We start from the raw sequence: 11,434 nt of genomic DNA on the forward strand, positions 1-11,434 counted from the left end.
GCCTCTGGGACCCCCCAGAAGGGACCCAGGCATCTGGGAACCCCCCCCCCAGAAGGGACTCAGGTGTCTGGGACCCCCCCTAAAAAGGGACCCAGGCGACTGGGGATCCCTTTACCACCCACCCCAATGGACCCAGGCGTCTGGGACCCCCTTATGATAGACCCAGGCATCTGTGGATATTCCCCCCCCCCCGCCCAACCCACCACCGGGGCAGGGGAAGGATCTCCTGTCACCTCCCCGGACTCCATTTCCCATCGTGCCTCACAAAATGGCGCCGCCCCACAAAATGGCGCCGGGACGGGGCAGCGCGCATGCGCGGGGGGAACCAACCCCCCCCACCATTTCCCGCCGCGCCGCCCTTGGCGCCGCGCATGCGCGGTGCGCCGTTTCCCCGCCCGTCGGGGTGGGTCGTACCATTCTGAGGGGAGCGCTGGGGGGGGAACGGGGACGGACGCGGCCATTCTGAGGGGAGCCCACGGGGGGGGAGGCGTCTCGCACGCCTAGGGGCCGCTGGCTGGTGAGTGAAGATGGGGCCCGGCCGCTGGGGTCCCCTCTGAGGTTTTGGGGATGTCCCAGACCCGGTTTTTTTTGGCTGGTGGGGTCGGGGGTTGAAGGGGACAAGTGGGTTCCGAACGCCTGGGTTCTGTCCGGGAGACGTGACTGAGGGGACGAGGCGAGGGGGGGGACGGACTAAGGGGAAAAGGGGGGCCTGGACTCTTGGGTTTCCTTTTGGGGGGGGGTGGGAGAGGGGTTTGGGACTCCTGAGGCGGTTTTGGAGGGAGACACTGAGGGAAAAAGAGAGTCTGGGACGCCTGGGTGCCCTCTGGGGGGGTGTTGGGGGGCGTCCCGGGTGCCTGGGTCCCTTATGGGGGGGGGTTATGGGGGTCCCTGATAGCTGTGGGGGTCCTTGAGAGGGTGTGTGGGGCCAGGACCCCTGGGTCCCTTGGGGGGGGGGGTTATGGGGGTCTCTGACAGAGGTGGGGGTCTTTGGGGGGGGTGTATGGGGCCAGGACGCCTGGGTCCCTTGGTGGGGGGGGGGGTTATGGGGGTCTCTGACAGAGGTGTGGGTCCCTGAGGGGGTGTGTGGGACCAGGACACCTGGGTCCCTTGGTGGGGGGGGGGTTATGGGGGTGCCTGACAGAGGTGGGAGTCTTTGGGGGGCTTGTGTGGGGCCAGCACACCTGGGTCCCTTGGTGGGGGGGCGTTCTTGGGGGTCCCTGACAGAGGTTGGGGTCCCTGAGGGGGTGTGTGGGGCCAGGACCCCTGGGTCCCTTGGTGGGGGGGGTTATGGGGGTCCCTGACAGAGGTGGGGGTCTTTGGGGGGGGTGTGTGGGGCCAGGACACCTGTGTCCCTTGGGGAGGGGGGTTGTGTGGGTCCCTTGGGGGGGTTGTGTGGGTCTTTGGGGGGGTGTCAGTGTCCCTATCTCCCCCTCACCTACCCAACCCTCCCAGTGATCATACCTGGGGGGGGGGAACCCAGGCATCCAGACCCCCTGCCCTGGCTCCCCCACCCCCTGACACCCCTTCTTCTCCTCAGGAGATGCTGCGGCGGGTTTTGGGGGGCCGGCGAGGGGGGGCTTTGCCCCCCCGTCCCCCTGCCCGGGCCGCCGCCGACCAGACCCCGCCTGACCTGGCCCGGGAACGCTCCAAAGCCGTCACCTCCTTCTACCACCAGCCTGCCATCGATGTCGCCGCCGAGAAGGTGGGACCCCGGCGTTCGGTTGGGGGGTGGGGGGCAAGGGTGGGGTACCCCGGTGTCCAGGGGGAACCCCAGAATCCGGGTGACGTCACACCCGTCCCCCCTAACAGCCTTCGGTGCGTTTGACCCCCACCACCATGTTGTACTCGGGGCGCTCGCAGGACGGCAGCCACATACTGGTGAGTGGGGGGGACCCCGGCGTCTTGGAGTGGGGGGACCCAGGCGTTTGGGGAGACGCAGGCATCCCGGTGAGGGGGTTGGGGGAGGACCCAGGTGGCTTTGGGGGGTCCGGGCGGGAGGGGACCGAGGTGTCCAGGGGACCTAGGCGTCTAGTGGGGGGACACCCAGGCATCTGGGTGGGTGGGTCTGAGGGAACGCAGGGGGACCCAGGGGTCCAGACGGGTTTGGGGACCCAGGTTGGTTTGGGGACCCCAGCGTCCAGCCCCCTCCCAGGGGAACCCTGGCACCCAGCTGCCCCTCTTCCCCCCCTCCTCCGCCGCAGAAGAGCGCCCGCTACCTCCAGCAAGAGCTGCCGGTGCGCATCGCCCACCGCATCAAGGGCTTCCGCAGCCTCCCCTTCATCATCGGCTGCAACCCCACCATCCTCCACGTGGTGCGTCCTCGGGATGGGGGACACCCGGGTGTCCTGGGAGGACCCCGGCGTCCGGGAGGGGACCCTGACATCTGGGGGGGACCCAGGTGTCCGGGGAGGGGATGCACGCATCCGGATGCTGATGCTGTGTCGTCCCCCTCCCCAGCATGAGCTGTACATCCGTGCCTTCCAGAAGCTCAGCGAGTTCCCGCCTGTGAGTGTCACCCGTGTCCCTGCGTCACCCCAACCCCGTGTCACCCCAACCTGTGTCACCCGTGTCCCTGCGTCACCCTGTCCTCACGTCACCCTCCCCTCATCCTCGTCTCCCCCTGAGGCTGACCCCGAAATGTCACCTCTCCTCGCTTGTGGGCGACGGGGCGCTGCGACCGCTCCCCGCCGTCACCCGTCACCCTCGTCACCCCCTCCCGGTGTCCCCCCCACGTCCCCAGATCCAGGCGCAGGGTGACGAGGCGCGCTACTGCGCGCTGTTGCGGCAGCTGCTGGAGGACCACAAGGACGTGGTGACGCTCTTGGCCGAGGGGTTGCGCGAATGTCGACGACACATCCAGGTACCGGACGCCTGGGTCCTTTTTTGGGGGGCAAGGGGGAGTGGCGGGGAGAACCCCCCTGGGATTTTTGGCCCCCCCCCCCCCCCCCGGACGCCTGGGTCTTTCAGGACGAGCGGCTGCTGCGACCCTTCCTGGACAAGACGCTGACGTCGCGGCTGGGGATGCGGATGTTGGCCGCCCACCACCTGGCCCTGCACGAGGACAAGGTGGGCCGGTGCCTTTACGGGGTGGGTGGGACACCCGTAGCCCCCGTAGGTGCCCCCCCCTCACCCTTTTCTGCCGCCCACCCCGTAGCCCGACTTCGTGGGCATCATCTGCACCCGCCTCTCCCCCAAAAAGCTCATCGAGAAATGGGTCGACTTCGCCCGGTGAGGCGCCTGTGGGGCTATAAGGGGGCTTGGGGCTATAGGGGGCTGGGAAGGGGTCCCTATGGGGCCATGCGGTTTCCCCCCTAGAGGCTATAGGGGCTTCTACGGGCATTTTGGGGGGCGGTAAGCTTTTCTCTGGGGGTTCTGTGGGGGTCCCTATGGAGCTAGAAAGGCGCTGTGGGGTTGCAGAGGTCCCTACCAGGGTTTTTGTGGGCTATAGGGGCTGATATAAGGGCTCCTATGGGGTTACAGGGGCTCTGTGGTGGTTCCTATGGGGCTATAGGAGCACTATGGGGTCACTAAGGGGTTGTAGGGGGGTCCTGTGGGGTTTTTGTAGGGTCTGCGTAGAGCTCTAGGATTTCCTACAAGGGTTTCTGTATCCTGTGGGGTCTACGTGTGCCTATAGAAATTCTCATGAGGGTCTTTATGGGGCTATAGGGACCCTTGGGGGGGTTTTACGGGGTTGTAGGGAATCCTGGGGGGTTTCTCTGAGGGCTCGTACGGGGTTGAGGGGGGTCAGCGGGCGACGGGGTGGTGGAGGGGGAGCGTTGTCCGGGTGACGCGGGGTCCGCAGGCGGCTGTGCGAGCACCAGTATGGGAACGCGCCGCGGGTGCGCATCAACGGGCACGTGGCGGCGCGGTTCCCCTTCATCCCCCTGCCCCTCGACTACGTCCTGCCCGAGCTGCTCAAGAACGCCATGAGGTATGGGGGCTATAGGGGACGGAGGAGTATGGGGGGGAGGGTATAGAACCCAAAGAGGGGGGATGTGGGCCTTTATAAGGGAGATACGGGGTTTTTGGGGGGGGTGAGGCGGGGTATGGGGCCTTAGAGGGGGTTGTGTAGGCCGTTATAGAGGTCTGGGGGTTGTATCGAGGCTTACAGCGAGGATATGGGGTCTATAGATTATATAGGGGGTTTTGGGGGGGGATATGGGGGTGATGTGGTGCTTTTAGGGGAGTTACGGGGTTTTGGAGGGAGGATAAAGGAGGTTACTGGGCCCCGTAGGGGGTGTATAGGGTCTTAATGGGGGTATATGGGGCTTATACGGGGTGTTTGGGGGCACGAGGGGGGGTATGTGGGGCTCTAGGGGGGGTATATGGGGCTCTAGGGGGGGTGTATGGGCCCATAGGGGTCTATAGGGGACCGTCTGGGGCGGCGCAGGGCGACGATGGAGTCCCACCTCGACACCCCCTACAACGTCCCCGACATCGTGGTGACCATCGCCAACAACGACATTGACCTCGTCATCCGGTACGGGGTTGGGGGTTCCCGGGGTTGGGGGCGGCTGAGGGGGGGGGGCGCGGTGTCACCGTAGATGTCCCCGAGGTGTTCTTAGTTACTGGGAAGTCCCCGTGGTGTCCCCGTGGTGTCCCCAGGGTGGTCTTCGCTCCCTGAGGGTCCCCAGGGTGTCCCCGTAGATGGTCTCTGTGGTATCCCCACGTCCTCACGGGGAGGTTTTCCGGGGAGGTTTTCCGTGGCGTCTTCGTGGCCCCGCGGCTGATCTTCGTGGTGGCCCCACGGGGGGGTTCTCCGTGGTGTCCCCACATCCGTGGATGTCCCCAAGATGTTCCCATCAATCAGGGGGGTTCTCCACGGCGTCCCCATGCCCACATCCATCCCCGAGACGTTCCTTTCTACGGGGGTGTCCCCCCCCCAGCTTCAGGGGGTCCCTTGAGGGGTGTCCCCCATGTCCCGTGTCCCCCCGACCAGCATCTCTGACCGAGGCGGTGGCATCCCCCACGATCTCCTGGACAAGGTGACCGAGTATCACTTCAGCACGGCCGAGGCCAGCGCCCAGGACCCTCGTTTGGGTGGTCCCTTCCGCAACCTCCTGGACCTCAGCAACAGCGGCCAAGCCGGCCCCATGCACGGGTACGTCCCGATGGAGGGACACCAAAGGGGTTCCCTCCCCCCCAAATCTCAAGGACACCACCCCACCCAGTGACCCACGGTTGTCCCCCCCTCCCCAGGTTCGGATTCGGGTTGCCCACCTCGCGGGCCTACGCCGAGTATTTGGGGGGCTCGCTCTGCCTGCAGTCGCTGCAGGGGGTGGGCACCGATGTCTACCTGCGCCTCCGCCACATCGACGGCAAGGGGGAGAGCTTCCGAATCTAGGGGGGGGGGGCAGCCCGGACGCCTGGGTTCCCGCTGCCCCACCACCCCAGACACCTGGGTCCCAGAGACCCCTCTGTGTTGGACGTTCATCGTGGAGGTCAAAGTGCTCCTGGAGAACCCCCCTGTGTTGGACGTTGATCATCGTGGAGGTCAAAGTGCTCTTGGAGAACCTCCCCATGTTGGACGTTGATCATCGTGGAGGTCAAAGTGCTCTTGGAGAACCCCCCTGTGTTGGACATTGATCATCGTGGAGGTCAAAGTGCTCTTGGAGAACCTCCCCATGTTGGACGTTGATCATCGTGGAGGTCAAAGTGCTCCTGGAGAACCCCCCTGTGTTGGACATTGATCATCGTGGAGGTCAAAGTGCTCCTGGAGAACCCCCCCGTGTTGGACGTTGATCGTCGTGGAGGTCAAAGTGCTCCTGGAGAACCCTGCCGCGTTGGACGTTGATCGTCGTGGAGGTCAAAGTGCTCCTGGAGAACCTCCCCATGTTGGACGTTGATCATCGTGGAGGTCAAAGTGCTCTTGGAGAACCCCCCTGTGTTGGACGTTGATCATCGTGGAGGTCAAAGTGCTCCTGGAGAACCCTGCCGCGTTGGACGTTGATCGTCGTGGAGGTCAAAGTGCTCCTGGAGAACCTCCCCATGTTGGACGTTGATCATCGTGGAGGTCAAAGTCCTCCTGGAGAACCCTGCCGCGTTGGACGTTGATCGTCGTGGAGGTCAAAGTGCTCCTGGAGAACCTCCCCGTGTTGGACGTTGATCATCGTGGAGGTCAAAGTGCTCCTGGAGAACCCCCCTGCGTTGGACGTTCATCGTGGAGGTCAAAGTGCTCCTGGAGAACCCCCCCGTGTTGGACGTTGATCATCGTGGAGGTCAAAGTGCTCCTGGAGAACCTCCCCATGTTGGACGTTGATCATTGTGGAGGTCAAAGTGCTCCTGGAGAACCCCCCCGTGTTGGACGTTGATCGTTGTGGAGGTCAAAGTGCTCCTGGAGAACCCCCCCGTGTTGGACGTTGATCATCGTGGAGGTCAAAGTCCTCCTGGAGAACCTCCGCTCCGTGTTGGATGTTGATCATCATGGAGGTCAAGGTGGACCTGGAGACCACCCACTGCCACGTCAGACGTTCATCGTCACGGAGGTCAAGGTGCTCCCAGAGAACCTCCTCCACGTTGGACGTTCATCATCATGGAGGTCAGGGTGCTCCAGGAGAACCTCCTCCGTGTTGGACATTCATTGTCACGGAGTCAGGGTGCTCCAGGAGAATGTCACCACGTTGGATGTTCCTCGTCACGGAAATCAAGGTGCTCCAGGAGAACCTCCTCCGTGTTGGACGTTCATTGTCACGGAGTCAGGGTGCTCCGGGAGAACCTCACCACGTCGGACGTTCATCATCACGGACTTCAAGGTGCTCCAGGAGAACCTCCGCCACGTTGGACGTTCATCGTCACGGACTTCAAGGTGCTCCAGGAGAACCTCCTCCATGTTGGACGTGCATCGTAATGGAGGTCAGGGTGCTCCAGGAGAACTTCGCCACGTCGGACGTTCATTGTCACGGAGTCAGGGTGCTCCAGGAGAATGTCACCACGTTGGATGTTCCTCGTCACGGAAATCAAGGTGCTCTGGGAGAACCTCCTCCGTGTTGGACGTTCATTGTCACGGAGTCAGGGTGCTCCGGGAGAACCTCACCACGTTGGACGTTCATCGTCACGGATTTCAAGGTGCTCCGGGAGAACCTCACCACGTCGGACGTTCATCATCACGGACTTCAAGGTGCTCCAGGAGAACCTCCGCCACGTTGGACGTTCATCATCACGGACTTCAAGGTGCTCCAGGAGAACCTCCTCCATGTTGGACGTTCATCGTAATGGAGGTCAGGGTGCTCCAGGAGAACTTCGCCACGTCGGACGTTCATTGTCACGGAGTCAGGGTGCTCCAGGAGAATGTCACCACGTTGGATGTTCCTCGTCACGGAAATCAAGGTGCTCCGGGAGAACCTCCTCCGTGTTGGACGTTCATTGTCACGGAGTCAGGGTGCTCCGGGACAACCTCGCCACGTCGGACGTTCATCGTCACGGACTTCAAGGTGCTCCAGGAGAACCTCCGCCACGTTGGACGTTCATCGTCACGGACTTCAAGGTGCTCCAGGAGAACCTCCGCCACGTTGGACGTTCATCGTCACGGAGTCAGGGTGCTCCAGGAGAACCTCGCCACGTCGGATGTTCATCGTCATGGAAATCAAGGTGCTCCAGGAGAACCTCCTCCATGTTGGACGTTCATCGTAATGGAGGTCAAGGTGCTCCAGGAGAACCTCGCCACGTCGGACGTTCATCGTCACGGACTTCAAGGTGCTCCAGGAGAACCTCCGCCACGTCGGACGTTCATTGTCACGGAGTCAGGGTGCTCCAGGAGAACGTCACCGTGTTGGACGTTCCTCGTCACGGAAATCAAGGTGCTCCAGGAGAACCTTCTCCACGTCGGACGTTCATCGTCACGGAGGTCAGGGTGCTCCTGGACACTGGGGTCCCTTACTTGGACATTGGGGTGCCCACCCCACCCACCGGGGACATTGGGGTTCCTGACCTCTCCCCACCCCGTTTGGCTTCGTTAGGCCTCCCCTCCCTCGTTACCGGAGCGGGTCGCCACCCTCATTAAAGCTGCAGCTGGTGCCGAGGGGAGAAGGTTTATTGGGGACGCAGGTGTCCAGGGCCGGGCAAGGGGGACAACGAGGAGGAGGAGGGGGGAGGAAGGCTGAGAGGGTGTTGTGGTGCCCGGAAGCCCCATCTAGCCCATTTCTTGCCCCAAATCCATCTTCATCATCGTCTTCCTCCTCCTCATCTTCCCTTTCAAGGTGTCCGTCATCTTCCTCAGGGCGTCCGTCTTCATCACCATCCTCCTCCTCAGCGTCTCCTTCTTCCTCAGCCTTCCCATCTACCTCCTCACCGTCACCTTCCTCCTTCTCAGGGTCTCCGTCCTCCTCCTGCTCGTTATCACCTTCCTCCTCAGCATCTCCACCTTCCTCCTCAGCATCTCCACCTTCCTCCTCAGCATCTCCACCTTCCTCCTCAGCATCTCCACCTTCCTCCTCAGCATCTCCATCTTCTTCCTCAGCATCTCCACCTTCTTCCTCAGCATCTCCATCCTCCTCCGTGGTGTCTCCACCTTCCTCACCTTCCTTCTGGTGGTCTTCATCCTCCTCAAGGTCTCCATCTCCGTTGCCGTCCTTCTCCTCAGAGCCTCTGCCATCTTGTTCGTCAGGGTCTCCCATCTTCTTCCTCTTCACCTTCCTCCTTCTTGGGGGTCTCCGTCTTCCCCCCTCACCTACTCAGCGTCACCTCCTTCCTCTTCCTCACCATCACCATCATCCTCCTCAGTACCTCCATCACTTTGTTCCTCAGGGTCTCCATCCTCGTGGTCTCCATCTACCTCCTCACCGTCACCTTCCTCCTCCTCGGGGCCTCCATCTTCACCACCCTCCTCCTCCTCGGAGTCTCCATCTTCCTCACCACCCTCCTCCTCATGGTCTCCATCTTCCTCCTCACCACCACCCTCCTCCTCCTTGGAGTCTCCATCTTCCTCCTCACCACCCTCCTCCTCCTTGGAGTCTCCATCTTCCTCCTCACCACCCTTCTCCTCCTCAGGGTCTCCATCTTCCTCCTCACCACCCTCCTCCTCCTTGGAGTCTCCATCTTCCTCCTCACCACCCTCCTCCTCCTCGGGGTCTCCATCTTCCTCCTCACCACCCTCCTCCTCCTCGTGGTCTCCATCTTCCTCCTCACCGTCACCTTCCTCCTCCTCGGGGCCTCCATCTTCGCCACCCTCCTCCTCCTCGGAGTCTCCATCTTCCTCACCACCCTCCTCCTCCTCAGGGTCTCCATCTTCCTCCTCACCACCCTCCTCCTCCTTGGAGTCTCCATCTTCCTCCTCACCACCCTCCTCCTCCTCGGGGTCTCCATCTTCCTCCTCACCACCCTCCTCCTCCTCGTGGTCTCCATCTTCCTCCTCACCGTCACCTTCCTCCTCCTCGGGGCCTCCATCTTCACCACCCTCCTCCTCCTCGGAGTCTCCATCTTCCTCACCACCCTCCTCCTCCTCATGGTCTCCACCTTCCTCCTCACCACCACCCTCCTCCTCCTCCTTGGAGTCTCCATCTTCCTCCTCACCACCCTTCTCCTCCTCAGGGTCTCCATCTTCCTCCTCACCACCCTCCTCCTCCTTGGAGTCTCCATCTTCCTCCTCACCACCCTCCTCCTCCTCGGGGTCTCCATCTTCCTCCTCACCACCCTCCTCCTCCTCGTGGTCTCCATCTTCCTCCTCACCACCCTCCTCCTCCTCGTGGTCTCCATCTTCCTCCTCACCGTCACCTTCCTCCTCCTCGGGGCCTCCATCTTCGCCACCCTCCTCCTCCTCGGAGTCTCCATCTTCCTCACCACCCTCCTCCTCCTCAGGGTCTCCATCTTCCTCCTCACCACCACCCTCCTCCTCCTTGGAGTCTCCATCTTCCTCCTCACCACCACCCTCCTCCTCCTTGGAGTCTCCATCTTCCTCCTCACCACCCTCCTCCTCCTCAGGGTCTCCATCTTCCCCCCTCACCTACTCAGCGTCACCTCCTTCCTCTTCCTCACCATCACCATCATCCTCCTCACCACCTCCATCACCTTCTTCCTCAGGGTCTCCATCCTCGTGGTCTCCATCTTCCTCCTCACCGTCACCTTCCTCCTCCTCACGGTCTCCATCTTCCTCCTCACCCTCCTCCTCCTCGGAGTCTCCATCTTCCTCACCACCCTCCTCCTCCTCAGGGTCTCCATCTTCCCCCCTCACCTACTCAGCGTCACCTCCTTCCTCTTCCTCACCATCACCATCATCCTCCTCACCACCTCCATCACCTTCTTCCTCAGGGTCTCCATCCTCGTGGTCTCCATCTTCCTCCTCACCATCACCTTCCTCCTCCTCAGGGCCTCCATCTTCGCCACCCTCCTCCTCCTCGGGGTCTCCATCTTCCTCACCACCCTCCTCCTCCTCCTCACGGTCTCCATCTTCCTCCTCACCGCCCTCCTCCTCCTCCCAGCGTTCTCCGCCTTCCCGCTCAGGGTGACAACAGGGACAGTCGGAGCGGTGGGACGGCTCGGCGTCGCACCGGGGGTTGTAGAAATCTATAGCGGGGGGGGGGGGGGACACGGACACACGACACCCAAACCCCTATAGAACCGTCGCCTATAGGGCCACCGCCCGGCGCCGCCGGCACCGCCGCGACACTCACCCAACGGTCCCGGTTCCTCCAGCCGCGCCAAGAGGCTCAGGAGGACGCGGCACGTCTCCTCGCCGCGCGCCAACGCCAGCGCCCGCAGCCTCCGCGCCCACCCCCGGCCCCCCGGGGGTCCCAGCGCCGCCGTTTCCGTCGGTCCCAACGCTCCGGCTTCCCGTAATCCCGCCAGGAGTTGCCGGCCAGGCGCTCGCCGCAGCCGGCGTTCCAGGTCCCGGCCCTCGGCCCGGACTCGCGCCAGTGCCCACGACATGGCCGCCGGCCTGCGGGGAGGGGGAGAGGAGGAGGAGGGGTGGGGATCGGGGCTATAGGGGACGGCGGGGGGTCCCCGGCCCTATAGGGGGCAATGGAGAGTCCCTGGCCCTATAGGGGATGGTGGGGGGGCCCCGGCCCTATAGGAGATGGTGGGGGGTCCCTGTTCCCCAGTGCCCAGCCCTATAGGGGATGGTGGGGGGTCCCCGGCCCTATAGGGGGCAATGGAGAGTCCCTGGCCCTATAGGGGATGGTGGGGGGTCCCCAGCCCTATAGGGGATGGTGGGAGGTAACCAGCCCTATAGGAGGTGGTGGGGGTCCTTGTCCCCCAGCACCCAGCCCTATAGGGGATGGTGGGGAGTCCTCAGCCCTATAGGAGGTGGTGGGGGATCCCTGTTCCCCAGTGCCCATCCCTATAGGGGATGGTGGGGGGTCCCCGGCCCTATAGGGGATGGTGGGGGATCCCTGTTCCCCAGTCCCCAGCCCTATAGGGGACGATGGGGAGTCCCCAGCCCTATAGGGGATGGTGGGGGGTCCCTGTTCCCCAGTGGCCAGCGCTATAGGGGATGGTGGGG

The 11,434-nt window shown here is 63.2% G+C and overlaps 3 protein-coding genes across 11 annotated transcripts; 2 read left to right on the plus strand and 1 right to left on the minus strand.

Moving 5' to 3' along the window:
• Positions 1-427: 427 nt before the first annotated feature.
• On the plus strand, positions 428-8,017 carry BCKDK (branched chain keto acid dehydrogenase kinase). Its single transcript, XM_075018886.1, has 12 exons — positions 428-517; positions 1,538-1,702; positions 1,810-1,878; positions 2,202-2,312; positions 2,458-2,505; positions 2,741-2,860; positions 2,968-3,066; positions 3,155-3,228; positions 3,803-3,931; positions 4,391-4,480; positions 4,940-5,101; positions 5,200-8,017. Exons 2-12 carry the CDS (start codon positions 1,541-1,543, stop codon positions 5,342-5,344), a joined length of 1,209 nt encoding a protein of 402 aa, XP_074874987.1. The 5' UTR covers positions 428-517; positions 1,538-1,540; the 3' UTR covers positions 5,345-8,017.
• LOC142026061 (uncharacterized) lies at positions 6,412-8,017 on the plus strand. Of its 9 annotated transcripts, XM_075018878.1 has the most exons (4): positions 6,533-6,805; positions 6,962-7,013; positions 7,066-7,117; positions 7,171-8,017. In XM_075018878.1, exons 1-4 carry the CDS (start codon positions 6,533-6,535, stop codon positions 7,997-7,999), a joined length of 1,206 nt encoding a protein of 401 aa, XP_074874979.1. In that variant the 3' UTR covers positions 8,000-8,017. The 9 variants fall into 9 exon arrangements, with proteins under 9 accessions (XP_074874973.1, XP_074874980.1, XP_074874975.1 ...); XM_075018872.1 differs by having other exon boundaries at positions 6,412-7,117; positions 7,171-7,235; positions 7,391-8,017; XM_075018879.1 differs by having other exon boundaries at positions 6,412-7,013; positions 7,066-7,235; positions 7,391-8,017.
• A 155-nt stretch (positions 8,018-8,172) lies between these two features.
• Positions 8,173-10,308, minus strand: LOC142026018 (uncharacterized). The gene is made up of 3 exons (XM_075018768.1): positions 10,219-10,308; positions 10,119-10,165; positions 8,173-9,848 (listed from the first exon to the last, which is right to left on the minus strand). Exons 1-3 carry the CDS (start codon positions 10,306-10,308, stop codon positions 8,666-8,668), a joined length of 1,320 nt encoding a protein of 439 aa, XP_074874869.1. The 3' UTR covers positions 8,173-8,665.
• Between the last annotated feature and the right edge of the window lie 1,126 nt (positions 10,309-11,434).

This window comes from Buteo buteo, chromosome 31 (assembly GCF_964188355.1).
Source record: "Buteo buteo chromosome 31, bButBut1.hap1.1, whole genome shotgun sequence".
NCBI classification, from domain to species: domain Eukaryota; kingdom Metazoa; phylum Chordata; class Aves; order Accipitriformes; family Accipitridae; genus Buteo; species Buteo buteo.